We start from the raw sequence: 16,245 nt of genomic DNA, 5'->3' as shown, positions 1-16,245 counted from the left end.
CCACACACAAATTGTTTGAACGTGCCGGAACTCAGGGAGTGAATTTCTCATGAACCCCTCTTGAGAAATTTCCTGATAACCTGTGTACCTGGAGAAGCTCTGACCCCAGGACTGGGGGCTGGCATGTGAAACCTTAGGTGGCATTAGCTTGTGTTCAGACCTCTGGTTTTCCTGGAATTCCATAAGTGTTCTTGGCCCAAAGACAGCTGTGAAAAGGAGCTCTGTTATCCCTCAGCTGGAATGCCAGTTCTCCTCTGCCCAGGTGTGGGTCTTAACTCTAGTTGTTTGGGTTGTTATTGTTTCATATCCCTCCTTTTGGGAAGCCACACACCAATATGTGTAACTTGTGTGGCCTATTCTCCACCCAAAGGATACATATTATCTGATCTCTCTCTAATATCAACAAGAGGAAACCATTTGTTTCCATTGGGATTCTTTCCTTGTTAAGCATAGAAAAGCTTATGAAGTCTTGCTTAAGCAATTTTATTACTTCAGCAATAAAAGGCAATTTATTGGCTCACATAACTCAAAAGTCCAGAGGTAGAAACGGCTTTGGCCAAGGCTTAATCTGGTGGTTTGGTGATGTTAACAAAAGATCTGATTTCTTTCCGTTTCTCCACTCTGCTTTCCATGGTGTTGTGACCTTCTCACGTGGTATCAAGATGTTATGGCTGTATGTTTCTGTTGACAACCAGGGAGAAGTAAATGAGAGAGAGAGACAGAGAGAGAGAGAAACAGTCTTTTCTCAGCATTGCTAGCAAAATCCTGAGATAAAACTCTGAGGCAGCCTAAGTCACTTGGCTACCCCTAACCCGTCACTGTAGAGCCAGGGAAATTAAATGCTTAGCCATTTTCACATAAACTCATGTTTTCTTTAGAACCACATAGATTCCCAAACAGGAGTCGGTGATCCCTGGAAAGAGACAAGGTGGGAATGGATACTGGGGAGACTATGGGTAAAGGAATTTTTTAAATGAATGTTGAATTTTATTAAAAGGCCATCTTGGCATCTCCTGAGATGATCATGTATTGATTTTCTCTTATTGATTATAGTGAGTTGTGTAAATAAATTTATTGTTAGTGCTGTGGAGTGGATTCCAACTCCTAGTGACCTTGTGTACAGCAGAGCAGAACCCTGCATGGTTTCTGCACCATCTTCTTGAACCTTCCCACACAATATCAGACAATGCTCTGCTGCTGGTCATAGGTTTTTCATGGTCAATTTTTTCGGGATTGGGTGGCCAGGTCCTTCTTTCTAGTCTGTCTTAGTCTGGAAGCTCTGCTGAAACCTGTCCACCATGGGTGACCCTGCTGGTATTTGAAATCCAGGTGGCATAGCTTTCAGCATCACAGCAACACACACCTGCCACAGTATGACACCCAACAGATGAGTGATGTGGTTCTCTGGCTAGGAAAGAAACCCAGGCTGTGGAAGTGAGAGCACCAAATCTTAACCACTAGACCCCCATGTAGATAGATACCCTAATATTAAGTTAGGGGGCCAAAGCCTACTTAGCTATGCCCTGTGGAAGTAACTGAGGTTCTGAGAGCATCAGCTTGCTTCCCTTTTTCTTCTCTTTATGCTTCTTCCAGCCCTTATGTAGACTTCTCTGCCTCTCCTCAGCCATCTGATGCTGGTGTCTCCAGAGCTTTTCCTGCTCTGAGTGATGGCATGGTTTTCACTGCCTCTCCTCTGTGCTGATGTCGCTGTCCCTGAGCTGCCTACTCACGTATCCCACAGCCTGGCAGGTTGGGTGGCCCAGAGGATCTGCATGTCTAGCACTTTACTCATCATCCCCCATAAGCCTCTTTGACCTCCTGTTTTCCTGACAGCCAGTTTTTGAATGACCCACCCAGTCATTCAAACCCAAATCCATCAACTTCCCTTGCCTTGCTCTTCCTTGCCCACACGTGTCTGAGTTGATTTTATGACCTGTATCTGCTTCTAATTCATTGACTTCTCTCTATCTTCTACCACTGCTCCTAGTGCAGGCGCTCATTGTCTCTTGTCTGTATCAGTGCTTCTCAAACTTTAGCAGGATCAGTCACCTGGAGGGTGACATCAGTACACACATTGCTGGGCCCACCCTCAGAGCTTCTGATTCAGCAGGTCCAGATGAGCTTAAGATTGTCCATTTCTAATAAGTCCTGGGTGATGCTGATGCTGCTGGTCCAGGGACCACACTTTGAGAACCACTGGGCTAGGTCATCACAAGAGCTCCTTTCTGATCTCTGGTCTTCCAGTCTTGACCCCCTTAGTCTATCCACGCTTCAACCAGAATGATCCAGCTAAATGCTAATCCAACAGTGCTATACCTTTGTCCTCCTAGTAAGCCCCAGCTTCACACCATGGCAAGACCTTGACCTGTGACTGGCTCCTTCCTCCCTCTCCAGCCCTGTCACCCCCATCCGCAGACCCACGTTGCTTGTGGTTGTCCGCATGAACTCTGCTCTTTGCCTTTCCTCATGGTGTTCCATTGGCCTGAAATGCCCCTTCCACCACGCTTCACCTGGCTCATTCGCTCCTTCATCAGTGAGCTCTGGTGTGATTTCCTGGAAGTTCACCTGAATTCCCAGATGTAGCTAAATGCGTCTTGCCTGGGTTCCCATAGCACCCTGCAGGTTCCTCTGGCTTGTTCCTTACCACCATTATTGAGTTGGTTGCAGAGCGCTGTGCTCTCTGATGAAGGTATTTTAACGCCTTGGGTGACAAAAGGTGGGAGCTTGAGGCTCATCAGGATGAGCCAGGGGCAGAGCTTTAGAGCAAGAATAGAAGGGAGCCTCTCACTTGCATTCCTCTGTCAGATGAGAGTGTGTTATTCAGCCTGTTCTCCAGTCGAGAGAGGAGGAAAGTGTGAGTGGATCCAAGACAGGTTGTAAGTTTGAACCTCTTTTTTGAAGAAACGTTCTTGGGTTGAATGGAAAGTGGTCTTTTGGAACTTACTGAGTCTTTTTCTGTGCTTGAGAGTTTTCCATTTTTTTCTCCACCAGTGGACACATTCGTTCTGTAACCCTTTCTGCCTCTCTGGGTTTCTGGGAGAAAGGAGGAGGGTGCTGCTGTGGGAGCCCTTCCTCAGCTCAGCCACATGCAGATGAAGAGGCCACCTCCACCTTCATGGTGCTCCCTTGTCCTCTTCCCTGAATTTTAAAAGATATTATTTTAAAAAAACAAGGACTCAGATTGTGGGTGTTGTCACGTTGGCTTTTGATGTAAGTCACTGTAGAATCAGCGGGCCGAGGCGCAGTGGGGACCAGCCTGCCACGCGTGCACCTCTGTTAGGTGAACGGGGGCGGGCAGGGCCCTGGGGAGACCTTCCAGGTGAGCCTGCTGGTTCCCGCGGCACTGTCATGTATGCTAAGCTTTTAGAAATGGTGAGCTTTTCATTGTATGGTGCTTCACTTAGGGTTTCCATCTATAGGATTTTTATGCATAACCATTTGGAAATCATTGTTTTTGCCAAGTTAAGTACAATTCCTTCTCAAAAAAGTAGGCATTTGCATTTTGTGGGTGACTTCTCATGAGCTACTTTTTTTAAATGGGATTTATTGACATGAGATTAGTTTTTAAATGGGAGTCAGCGCTCGTCACTAACTCGTTACTCCTGATGTCCACACGATCCGTGGACTCGGGGTCTGACGGTTGCAGTCCCCCCAGTGTGAGTGGCCCTGAGTCAGCAGAGTCAGGAAAGCGAGTGTAGTTGAGTTCTGGTGTGGTACCAGACGTGGCTAAAAATCCAGAGTTGCTTCAGAGTCACCAGGACCCTCGTGTGAGATTCTCCTGAGCCAGGCAGGGCAGACGTTTGGCTCTTGGTTCTCTAAGGCAATTCTAGGTATCAGTGATAAAACTGAGGGCAGAGGCAGCGTGGATAATTGAAGTCCACAGGAAATCTCTAAAACGCATTTTTAGCAGATGTTTTCTGTTTCCTTGCCCATCAAATCTATTTACCAGAACTGCTGACCATCTAGCAAAACTGACTGATTTTTTAATGTCCTCTCTCCCGCTTTCTCCCATCTTCATTTAGCGTTATGGAGAAGGCAGAAAGCAGGATGGGAGAGCATCAGAAGTGCTTGGGTTTTTCCACAATCTGGATAATTGCCTCCTGAATAATCAGAGATCTACTGTTCTTTGCTTGTCCTCTGTTATACAATGTAATTTTAAACGCTTGAAGTCATCTGGCAGTTTCTATTATCAGTAATATCCCTAATAAAAGGAAGGAAGTTAGTTCAGGGATGTCACATTTTGCGGTTGCCTTTAAATTCCTCTGTCCTCCAACTCAGACCCTAGGTTTGACCTTTGGAATCTGGGAGTGGTGTTGTGTTTACACACACTTGGCCTGGTGACATGGTGACTAAATTGTGACGTTGTGGACGCTCCATGCCTCCATTCTGCACTGCATGTGTGGTGTGAAGCCTTTTGACATGATCAAAATATTGAAGTGCAGCCGGGGTTTTTTCCCCTGAAGCTAGTGCTCTCTAAGGCTTCCCCGTCCTGGCCTCCTCCGGGAACTCACCGTCGCATGGGTTGTGTTCTAGACTATTTTTTATTGTTCCATTTTGATGCATAGTTGATCTCAGGCTGAGTTCTTTTCTCATGCCTGAATAAGGTTGCCTGAATAACGTCTGTTTCATCTGTTGTTTGTGGGGAGGGGATGGCTTCTCCATTAGACTGTGTTTGGATCCGATGGCATCTCGGATGCCTGCTTGGATATCTTTTAACTACCACTTCGGCGCTAACCAGAGGGGGCCTCCATCCCTTCTCACGGCAGTGTTTTCCAGCCACGGTGGGGCACGCCATCCTCTTCTCTGCTCTCCCAGTAAGACTCACTGAGTGTGGCAGCAGTACTTCAGAAAGAACAGCCTTGTCACCAACAGTGACAGTGGGAATGGGAGAGGGCACGGGTAGGGGGCATCGTCAGACGCAGCGCTGCCTCATCCAGTGCCTGGGGCTGGTGGAGGGGAGCATCTCGCTCTTGCCCTGGCTGCAGACTGCGTTGGCTCTGACAGACGTCTATCCTGATCGCCCCACTTGCCTCGTCTTCCCTGTGGTCATTATTTCTCAGCCAGATCTTTCATGTCTTATTCATAAATTATTTTAAAACTGAAGTCTCTTTGTATACCATCTTAAGACCTTTCTGGAACAAACTGAGGTACAAGCGAATATATAAATAAGAGCTTGGTCTTCCAAGTGAGACGGGTCTAGTCTTAAATCTCAACTCCAGCCCTTCGAGTGAGCTGCTTAACCTTGCTGGAGCTTTCACTTCTTCAGTCGTGAAGACGTGGGGTTGCTGTGACCGTTACCCGCGGTGACGTAAGTGGGGGTTCATCAGTCCCCTCTTGTCTTACTGTGGCACAGGGTGGTTACTTATCTTGAGCAAGATCTCGTGAGTCCCAGCCCAATTTTCCAGGATTCATTTTATGTAGACTATTTATATAATGGCTGCTGCTCAATTAACATTAACCCCAAAATAGAAAATAGACTTTTCCAATAAAATTAAATGCATTTTGCAGTATTTGAGATATACAACAAACTAGAAAGTATAACTTAGTAAACACCTATGTACTCACTCTGTCCTGCTTTAAAAAATAGATGATGAACAATAGTTGAAGTCCCTGGCATTTTCTTCCTAGAAAACATCACCCTCTCTACCAGCAGGACCACTTGCCTCAACTGGGAATTTATAAGCATTTCTTTGTACTGTTATAATATATTCCTACACTATATTCAGTATTGTTTTAAATATTTTAAAACTTTATATAAGTGGTATTCTAAGGCATGTATTTTTCTAAAACTTATTTTTTACTTGATGTTTGTGAAATTGATCCATTTTGAATGGATAGCTTTAGTTGACCCCTTTTCATTGTTGTATAATACTCCATTGTATGGATATTTCTTGATTTATTAATTTTTGGCAATGGATGTTAATGGATTGAGGAGTAGCCTGTTTTGAAGTTTTTGTTATATATCTGCTCCAGAGATTCTTGTAAATGCCTCCTTATTACACCCTGGAGATCCACTCACGTTGGAGGTAGATAGTAGGATATACACTTCTTCATCTTTACTAGAAATCCCCAAAAGATTTGTCAAAGTGGCAGAACCAGTTTACACACCCACACAATGTATGAGTTCCTGGGGGTCTACCCTCTTGCCCATGCTAGATAGTATTTGACTCTTTTGTTTCTTTTTTTGTGTGAAGAAGATTGTCCCTGAGCTAACATCTGCTGCCAGTCTTCCTCTTTTTGCTTGAGGAAGATTGTCCCTGAGCTAATATCTGTGCCAGTCTTCCTCTACTTTATGTGGGTTGCTGCCACAGCATGGCTTGATGAACAGTGCTAGATCCATGCCCAGGATCCAAACCTGCAAACCCCAGGCCACCAAAGTGGAGCACGCAAACTTAACCACTATGTCACTGGCCTGGCCCCAGTGTTCAACTTCTTAATTCTACCATTCTGTTGATAGAAAAAAATGACTGGATGTGACATAGTATCCCATTGTAATTTAAAATTTTTATTTTCCTGATTACTGAAGATTGAGCGTCTCTTCATACTTGTATTTCCTCTTCTGTGAATTTTCTCTTCCAATTTTTTGCCCAACTTTCTTTTTGGTTGTCTTTTTATTGATTTTTTTAAAGATTTCATTGTATGCCCTGGTTACTAATACTTGTTGGTTTCCTGTATTTTAGGTATCAGCTCTCAGGCTGTTGCCTTTTTTCTCTTTTACTAAAATGTTTTTGCTTTTGATTTTGTTTTTGGTGAATAGAAGTTTTAAAATTTAAAGTCAAATTGATCTTTTCTTTTATGGTTGTATATTTTGATGAGTAGATATTTGTATGTTTGTATTTATGTGATAAAACCTCATGCTGCCAAATTAATGTAATATTCTAAACGGCAGAGCATAAAACGCAAAGTCAGTGGCTGTGTCACCCTCTGTGAGTATCTCCTGACTATGAGTAGTCTTCCATATGTGTATGTGTGTAACAAAAAAAGACTATAAGGGAAATCTTTTATTTTGATTCTAATTTAAGGATGCTATTTGGGGGAAATAAATCATCACATGTGAAGGAGTATGATTTCCTCCTGCCTAAGTGATAATCTTGTGTTTTTGGAGGGGTTTCTGGAAAAAAACTCTGTGGGTGTGTGGGTTCCGGTGTGATGGCTCAGTCTGGGTGGGTTTTGGTGCCTTCCACAAGGTAAGTGCTCTGTTGATACTTGTTGAACAAATGCACGTGTCATAGAGTCTGACACTGACAGCAGATAGGTCTGCTCAGAGGAATAGACTAGTGCTTCTCAACCCTGTTGCACCCGAGGAGATTTAAAATGCTGATGCCTGGGCCCTGTCCTTAGAGATTCTGCATCCCTTGGCTTAAAGGAGGACTCAGGCATTGATAAATTTTTAGTGTTCCCCAGGTCCTTCGATATGAAGCCCGGGCTGAGAGCTTGTGCCTCAGAGAATTGGAAGCAGGAAAGTGAGAGAGGAGCAGGACCGCCTGTTGGGCGCTGAAATGTCCAGGGTGGCAGAGTGTCCAGGGTGCCAGGAGGTGCTGCCCTGGCCAGAATCAAAGCAAGTTGAGGCTGGAGGCTGGGGGAGGGCAGAGCCAGCCACCGAGGCCCTTGGCTGAGAAGGTGTATGAGGAGGAGGGAAGCATTCTGGATGCGCTGGGGGCAGCGGGCCTGGGGAGCGGAAACAGGAGGTTCCCAGGCTGGAGCAGGGATGCCCCTCCTCGGGGTGGGGCCTGTGGAGGCTGCAATGCTGGTGCCTCTCTGACCAGAAGCCGGAGGGCAGGATGGGCCCATTAGAAGGCAAAAGGCAAAGACCGTGCTTACCCAGAGCTCAGAGGAATAAAGACAGAAGTCTGGCCCGGAGTAGAGGGTGGACAGGGGATGCCTTGAGAAATTGAAATACCGTTTCAAAATCAGAGCTAACAGGGCAGCAGGCAGAGTTGGCTAAGGATATTTGAAAATGCCTATTCATGAGCCCACAGCTGGTCCCTTTTGTGAGTGAAAAATGACCTTTACCACGGAGCCCCGCTCAAGAAGTGAAGTTGGGTTTGCCCTAGTGCACGTGTATACGCCTGTGTGTACACACGTGTGTGAACACTCAGTGCTGTAGATGGTGGGGAGGAAGGATTTCCAAAGAGAAGTTGTTGAGGTGGGAAAGATTCAGGCTCTGAGCTTGTTTTTGGAAGGTGGAGGTTATGGAAGCCCTGTCTGTGTATGGGCAGTTTAGTTCAATTGCACAAAGCACTCACTGAGCACCTTCTAGATGCTGGGGATAAAACTGTGAAAAAGACAGAGACTGTGTCCTCAAGAAACCTGCAGTCTTGCCAAGAAGAAAGATATTTAAGTGAGTAATAAAGTGGATGCTGTGAAGTCCAGGAGGAGTGCTGAGGGGAGTGAGTCGTGAGTTCCACCGTGGTGCTGCCAGCCTTCAGGGAGCGGGGGCGTGGGAGTGGGCCTGGAGGGTGCGTCAGTGTGCCGAGCGGATGGGGTTGCAAGGCCTTCCCAGGTCAACACTTGCCTTCCTGAATTCTCACTTCCTTCTTGTTTCAGGGAAGCTCTAAAACTCGATTCCAGGTTATTTAACAAAATTCCCAAAGGTGAGACGACCAAGAGCTGTGGCGTCTCCACCTGAGAATGTGGTGCGGTGACAGGTGAACTGCCAGCCTTACCGACCTTAACTTTTGTCTCTTTCCTCTGCCTACCCTGCACCAGCTGGCCTTCATCTCGGAGTTCCCTCTCCATTAAAATGAGGCCAGGCTGTGTGGGGGTTTGCTAATTTTTTCTTGATCATCGTGATATATTTGCCCACTTGCTTTCACGGCTGTAGTTCCTACTCATAGCAGCATCTTTGTTCGTTTTTGCTAAATCTCTGTTCTTGTCTATCCTGAACATAGGCAGACCAAATGTTTGATTTTCCCATCATAAATCTGATCCTGTAAATCCTCTGCTCAAAAACCTGCAGTGTGTTTGGTGCCTACAGAATAAAAAGGGAGCTCCTGTCTACTCCCCTCCCAGTCCTCGCCGTCGCTCACTCTCTGATCCAGCTTCTCTAGACTCTTGCTCTCCCCACCATGAGCACCTTTGCCTTCTCGCCTCCATGCCTTTGCTTGTTTTCCTATGTGCCTGGAATCTCCTCCCTAACCCAGGCTCCTTGTCTTCTTTTTCTTCGTGACCTGTGAAGTCTTCATGAAGCCTTCCTCATCTCCCCACCTCCCAAACCAGGAGTATTATCTCCTTTCCTTCAACTTCACAGTCTGCGGGAAATGTCTGTCAACCAGAATTCTATATCCTGCTCAACCTTCAAACGAGAGCGAGTGATAGACATTTGCAGATCGACAAAGACTGAAGGACTTTGCCACTCAGAGACCCTCTCTGAACGAGAAAATACGTCCCCAACTGTGCATTCAGGGACCTGTGTTGCTAGCTTGAGATCAGCTGTGGTGAAAGTATTTATACCATATAGTCAACAAATGCTACGAAATAGGACTCTTTTTCTCTTGGAGAGCCAGCTACGTGCATGTATGCATGTATGTTACCATGCACACACATGTGTATGCACAAGTATTTAACACACTATAAATGTCGGGCAGTTAATATTGTGCTGTCGGTCAGCAATGCCTCCTCCTTGGGTGTTGGGGAAAGCTTTGTGGTCAGAGTGGCTAGGAAGTGTGCATCTCTTCACACTCTTGTCCCATCCTCCTCTCCTCTCGGGAGCTGGAATTATATTACTTATGACCCTGCCCCTTCTTGCTTCTGTGTCCTTGGCAAATTTGGGAGCTTCCTGGAATCGGAGCTAATATGCTAATTAAGGATCTGTGCATCTGCAGTTGCTCAAAGTTCACTCTTTGAAGTAGAGAATCTTGGCTCTGCTACACAGGCATCAGTAAATGGTCTCCTGTTTCTGTTCATAGTTGCTCTTTTACAAGTTGGTGAAATGCAGGCAGTAAGACTCCTGTGTCAGAAATAGAACTCTGCGAACTGCTGCTGCTCTCCGTGACTCTACCTGCTGCAGATCCTCCTCTGCGGGGCACCGCCTCGTCCCAGCCCTCAGAGCTGAAGCGGGCACGTCCCAGGGTTCTGTTGAGATAGTTGACCTCCCTTGGACACAGAAACCAAGGTCAGATGACTGGGAGGCCAGCCCAGGAAGGAAATGCAAGCCCAGAGACGAGAAGCAAAGTGTGGGTCAGGACTACAGCAGCTGGTAAACTGAGGCCCCAAGCTGGCGGTGGAGGAATAGAGCCAGGACATGGGAGGGAGCACCGTGAAGTGGGGCTGGGGGGAGATAGGTGAGGAGCAGGTCCGGAGGTGAGAGGCAGGGCTCTTGGAGAGGGTCCACCAGCCTTGTGCTTCTGCCCCTGGTTTCTGCTTTCCTTCCACCTGAGCTGGCTCAGGCAGAGCTTCGAATGCTGGATGCAGGCAGGGAACTGTTGTAGCTATAGGAGAAAGCTGTAGAAGGAAAAAGGATGCCTTCTAGCCTGAGTGTTGCTTTTAAAACTCCATGTCGTCACTCAGTAGCCATTGCCTATCTCCCTGAGATCACTCGTGTGAAAGTGCCTGTCACAATACTTGAGACAGAAGGGGGTTAGGGGTCGCTGACACTGTCATCACACCGTCTCCTGGCAGTTTAAATGGCCTATGTAACTACTTCATGCTCATAGTGGTTACTCAGGAAGGATACAGGCATGTGTGGGTGAAGAGTGAATTATCATGTCTTGGACAGTCTGTGTCCTTCTAGCACAGCTCCTTCCCCCAGGCTCTTAGCCTTCCAAAACAAGTCACTGTTTCTTATTCCGTTTAAACTTTTTTGGGTTTATTTCATTTGTTTATTTTCTGCCCCTGGATGACCTGGGAGCCAGTTTTGCTGGAGAAACCACTAACGGTGGCCTTGTTGGAGGGGGCTTCTGAGTGTGGTGGATGCAGTGAACCAGGGAGAGGGTGTCCCGGATTATCAGTCAGATTTATCTTACTATACCAAGTTGGTTTCTCTTCTTAATCATCCACTTTTTAGCAAAATTCTGGCAGTTGTCCTGCTTTTGAAGGACAATGTTTGTTTCAAACAATAGAAACTGCCTTTGGAATGGAGGCACCTGGGGGCCTGGTGGCACAGGGGGGACCTTCCTCCTCCAGCGGAGTCATTCTTGCGGCTGTGCACACACACTGGGGGCTGCTGTATATCAGCACACACACCTCGCAGAACATTGTTTTACTTAGAGAATAGAGACATAAGAGAGTTACACACTTGACTTGAATGTGTCACTGTTACCTGAAGACAGCAGTGAGACCCTGAAGGAACTTGTTCCTGGTCTGTGGGCTAAGGGACTAGAGGCCCCGAGTTGGTGTAGTTATGACAGGCCTGTGGGAAGGACCCACCATCGGGAGGTCGACTCCCTAAGAAGAGAGCGACTTTGCCCTCCTGAGACCCACTGCAGAGGGCCAGGAGCCTTGTGAGCAGTCATAGAGGGCTCTCAGGTTTTCTTCTGGCTGGTTTAGAGAGAGGCCAAAGCCCCTAGTGTCATTTCTTCACACAATGATGCCAAGATGGTGCGGGGAGAGCATCAACCTCACAGAGGAGAAGGATGTCAGTGACTTATGGTCACGTTTTGAAGAAGATTTCACACCATGCATATGGGGAGTTAAGCATGGGAAGAGGGGAAGAAAGGAGAAAGGGAAATTTTTAGTCTTCAAAAGTATAATTTAAAGAAAGTCCTGCTTCTCTTGTTTTTTAACTGATAAAGCCTCCTTTGGCCCTTGAGTCATTGTGGGTCTCTGGTCCTCTGAATTCTGATGCTTGCTGAAGGTGCTCCACCCACTGACAGGGGCCCCACACGGTGTGTTGAATGCAGGATAAGCTTCCAAGTAGTGGCAAAGCGACTGCAGCCTCTTAGAGAAAAAATTGGATCGAGGGAGGTGAGGCCAAGACCTTCAGTCCAATTGTTTAAAGAAAAGTCATTTTTAGGAATCCAAGTAAAGTAATTAAAAATAAGGCAAATATTTGCTCGATGCTTGCAGCCAAAGTCAGTTGGATGGTGTGGGGCTGTGTGGGTCAGTGAACACCTAAACTCATTCCTGGAGTCACGGGGAAGATTAGCCTCCGCGGTTGGGGAGGAGCTAAGCCTGAGACGGGCAACTTATTCCTGGTAAACGTGGGCAAGAGGAAGCTGTTTATTCTTCATATTAAAGCATGAAGATAAGAATATCTAAATATGGGAGTAGCTCTGAAACCATAGAAATGCTTTAGCTTCCACATTTGTAAGACATTTTTACTCTTTTTTGAAGTTTCAGGATAATAGACTCGCATGGTGCCCGCACACAGTGGGTCCTCAGTAAATAATTATTGAATTTTTTTTCTCGCGTAAAACACACTTATTGTAAGTAAGTAAAAATAACCCCCAATCCCACCACTTAGCATTGGGGGTACATCCTCCCAGATGCTGTCAGTGCATAGAAATGTAAATTCTTTTACAAAACTGGGATTTGTACTGTCCATGATGATTTGTAACCTGTCTCCATGTCAGTAATAAATGGGATCCTTTTATTCAGCATCTGTAAAGTGGCATAAGGTCCCTGTGTAAGGAAGGATTTGTCAGTTTGTGTGGCTTGACTCGACACATCTCATATGCTCTCTTTTCTTTAGCAGGTTTCTTCTGCAGAGGTACGGATTGGGCCCATGAGACTGACGCAAGATCCTATTCAGGTACGCCTCCGACACTCAGGAGGGGCTTCGGTTTCAGAGCGTGTGGGTCTGTGAGCGCCCTCTGAGAGCTCTTCTGGTACCACAGCAGATAACCATCCTCGCCCCTACATAGATGCCTGTACCTACATGCATAGTGTATACATAGTGTGTATGTTTGTGTGGGTTTGTAAATGCTTGCTTTTAGTGTCATACTTGAGGACTCAAATTGTTTTCTTGAAGACTTGTAACATTGCCATGTCTTGCGTATAAGCCTAACAGTGGATTGCCTGGTGGATGGTGAGGGAGAGCAATTCTTCCACCAAAAATCTAGTCTGTTCCACATCCTGCTGCAGTCAGAAAGGGACACAGCCGTGTGTGGTGAAGGGCAGGGCTTTGCCAGGAGTCACAGCTGGGTGTCAATCCTGCTCTGCCTTTAACCAGCTGTGTGAGTTTGCATGTATTGCTTGACTTCTCCACCCAGTGTCTGTAAAGTGGAGATGAGAATGCCTCGCTCATAGGAAATTATGAGTTAAGTGAAATGACATCGAGTGCCTAGAACTCTACCTGGCCGTGGAAGGCGCTCAGTAAGTGATAATTGTTGTTGGCTGGGAAGAGAAGCTGACAAAAGACCCGTGTGACTTGAGCCAAGCAGCCTACTGGGCTCTAAAACACGGAGTGAACTGGCTCCAGGGAAACGAGGCCTGGGACCTGCAGAATGGACCTTGTTCTGACAGTGACAGCCACTGTGTCCTCCCTGCAGCCCCTCCAGCTTCCTGTGCCCCCTGCAGAGAAACATGTGTGAGAGGGGTTTGTACCCTTTTAAGTAATTGCTGAAATCCCATCTGCATAGACATTATTCTGGTAGGCCTGAAGAAGCGAGCCTCCTTGTAAAGACTAGCTTGTTAGCACCTGGGAGCCTGTCCTCTACTTGGGGTAAGTGAAGATGCAGAAAAGATGTAAAAACAAACCAAACCACATGTAGATGAAAGTGAAAAACCAACCAAGAAAATGTGCTGTTTGATTTATGAGCAAATGGAAAAGAAAATAATGTTTTACTGTTGCTTAGAAAAGGAAATACAAATCTAGGGGAAGGAAAAAAACAAAAGAGATTTAAGCTTGGGAAAATTTGATGAAAACAAATTTAGGAGCAGAGAGAGAAAAAACTTCGCTAAAATAAACATAAGCCCCAACTACTTGTATAGAATACAAATAAGTGGAAAATTCCAGTAATCTTTCTGGGGGCACGTACTTTGTACTCCAATTTGAATAAAGGCAATGACAAAGGATCTGATATCAGGGTTTATTCCCAAAGCAATTTCTAAAATATTTTTGGGGATTAGTGTAGTTTTGGACCAGTTGGTTTAATTTAACTTCATTTTTGCCCTGTGCTGTACTGGCAATGAATGCTCATGATAAGGATGTTTCATTCTTTTAAAAATGTTATTTGTCAAATTGTAAAAAATTTCAAATATTCATAAATGCACATGGATATACCCATACTCACTTTTATCAAATATCAGCAGTGTGCTTTGTTTCAGAGAAGTTTTTTTCAGAAAAAAGATTACAGCAAAGCCCTTAATTTATCCCTTTGCCCACCTCCTTTCCTGAAAAGTTATGATACATATTTGTGTATTTATTCTACATATGTATGCATCCATTCATAGTATTTACTCTTGTTTTGAATATTTTAAGCTTTGTTTGAAAGGTGTCGTGCTGTAGGCATCATTCTAAAATTTTTTTTTAATTTTTCATTCAACATCATTTGGTGTCATCTAAGAATGCATTGGCTAGTCTCAGGTCACAGAGATTTACTCTATGAGTTTTCTGTTTTCTTCTAAGAGTTTATACTTTTAGCTCTGTGATCCATGTTGAGTTAATTTTTATGTATTGGCATGAGGTAGGGCTTCATGCTTTTGCATTTAGATATCTCATTGTTCCATCAGCATTTGTGCAAAGGAATATTCTTTCCCTGTTGAATTGTCTTGGCACCTTTGTTAAAAATCAACTGACCCTAATTGTGAGGGTTTATTTCTGGATTCTCAGTTCCATTCCATTGATTTATGTCTGTCTTATGCCAGTACCACACTGTCTTGATAACTGTAGCTTTGAAGTGTGTCCCCCAACTTTCTTTTTTTGTTTGTATGTTTTTTTTGAAGAAAACTAGCCCTGAGCTAACATCTGCCACCAATCCTCCTCTTTTTTGCTGAGGAAGATTGGCCCTGAGCTAATATCCATGCCCGTCTTCCTCTACTTAATATGTGGGATGTCTGCCACAGCATGGCTTGATAAGCGGTGTGTAGGTCCACACCTGGGATCCGAACTGGCAAACCCCAGGCCGCAGAAACAGAATGTGTGAACTTAACTGCTCTGCTACTGGGCTGCCCTCCTCTACTTTCTTATTTTTTAAGATTGTTTTGGCTGTCTGGGTCCCTTGCATCTTTGTATGGATTTTAGGACCAGCTTATTAATTTCTACGGGGGAAGGTGAATCAGCTTGGGATTTTGGTATTGATTGCCATGAACCTCTAGATCAATTTTGGGAGTGTTACTATGTTAACAGTTTTGTCTTTCAACCATTAATATAAAGTGTCTTTCCATTTATTTAGATTTTCTTTAACTTTAAAATGACGTTTTATAAGATTTCAGTGTATGTCTTTTATTTTTTAGTTAAACTTATTCCTGAAATATTTTCTTGTCTTTGATGCTGTAATAAATGGAGTTGTTTCTTTAATTTCATTTTGGGTCATTCATTGTTACTATATAGAAATACAGATTATTTCTGTATATTGATCTTGCATCCTGCAACCTTGCTGAATTCATTTATTAGCTCTTACAGTTTTTTGTGGATTCCTTAGGATTTTCTATATCCAAGATCATGTCATTACTACTTCCTTTCCAATCTGAATACCTTTTATTTATTTTTTGCCTAATTGTCCTGCTAGAACCTCCAAAACAACAGTGTGTTTGGTTTTATAAGATACTTCCAGATCTTATAAAAGTGGTTGTATCATTTTACACTCCTGCGAGCAATATGAGAGTTCTGGTTCTTCCAAATGCTTGGTGATATTTGATGTTTCAGTATTTTACTTTGAGCTGATCTAGTGGGTGAGTAGTACTATCTTACGGTGATTTAAATTTGCATTTCTCCATGATTAATAATGTTGAGCACTTTTTCATTTGCTTATTGGTCATTCCTCTACTTTTCTGAATGTTTGGTTGTCTTCTGCCCATCTCTAGTCATCTTTAAAAAGTTGAATTGTAGGACATCTTTATATATTCATGTTATAAGTCCTTTGTCAGATTTTGAGGATATTTTCTCCCAATCCATGGCTCTTCTATTCATCTTCATGACTCTGGCTTTTGACGAGCAAAAATTTTGATTTTGTTATAGACTAATTCATCACTTTTGTGGTTAATGTTTTCTGTGTTCTAAGAATCTTTACCTACTCCTAGGGTGTGAAGATAACTTCTTATGTTTTCTTCTAGAAACTTTATTCTTAACTTTTAATTTTAGATCTGTAATCTGTCACAAGTTCATTTTTGTGTATGATATGATATAGGGGTCAAGGCTCGTTT

General features: G+C 44.5%; 1 protein-coding gene across 7 annotated transcripts in view; it reads left to right on the top strand.

The window, feature by feature from the left end:
- The window catches only part of PDE8B (phosphodiesterase 8B), a 214,354-nt gene that overhangs the window by 102,265 nt on the left and 95,844 nt on the right, over positions 1–16,245 (top strand). For 4 of the 7 annotated variants that reach the window (XM_046666113.1, XM_046666115.1, XM_046666110.1 and 1 more), the window contains exon 2: positions 12,632–12,691. In XM_046666113.1, coding sequence (XP_046522069.1) covers positions 12,632–12,691 — 60 coding nt within the window. Of the gene's footprint in view, positions 1–11,816; positions 11,905–12,631; positions 12,692–16,245 lie in introns of those variants that run through there. The other 3 variants (XM_046666114.1, XM_046666111.1, XM_046666116.1) reach the window with 2 other exon arrangements.

This window comes from Equus quagga, chromosome 7 (genome assembly GCF_021613505.1).
Source record: "Equus quagga isolate Etosha38 chromosome 7, UCLA_HA_Equagga_1.0, whole genome shotgun sequence".
Classification (NCBI taxonomy): domain Eukaryota; kingdom Metazoa; phylum Chordata; class Mammalia; order Perissodactyla; family Equidae; genus Equus; species Equus quagga.
Note: the sequence above shows the minus strand (reverse complement) of the source record. Positions and strands in the feature narration are given on the sequence as shown.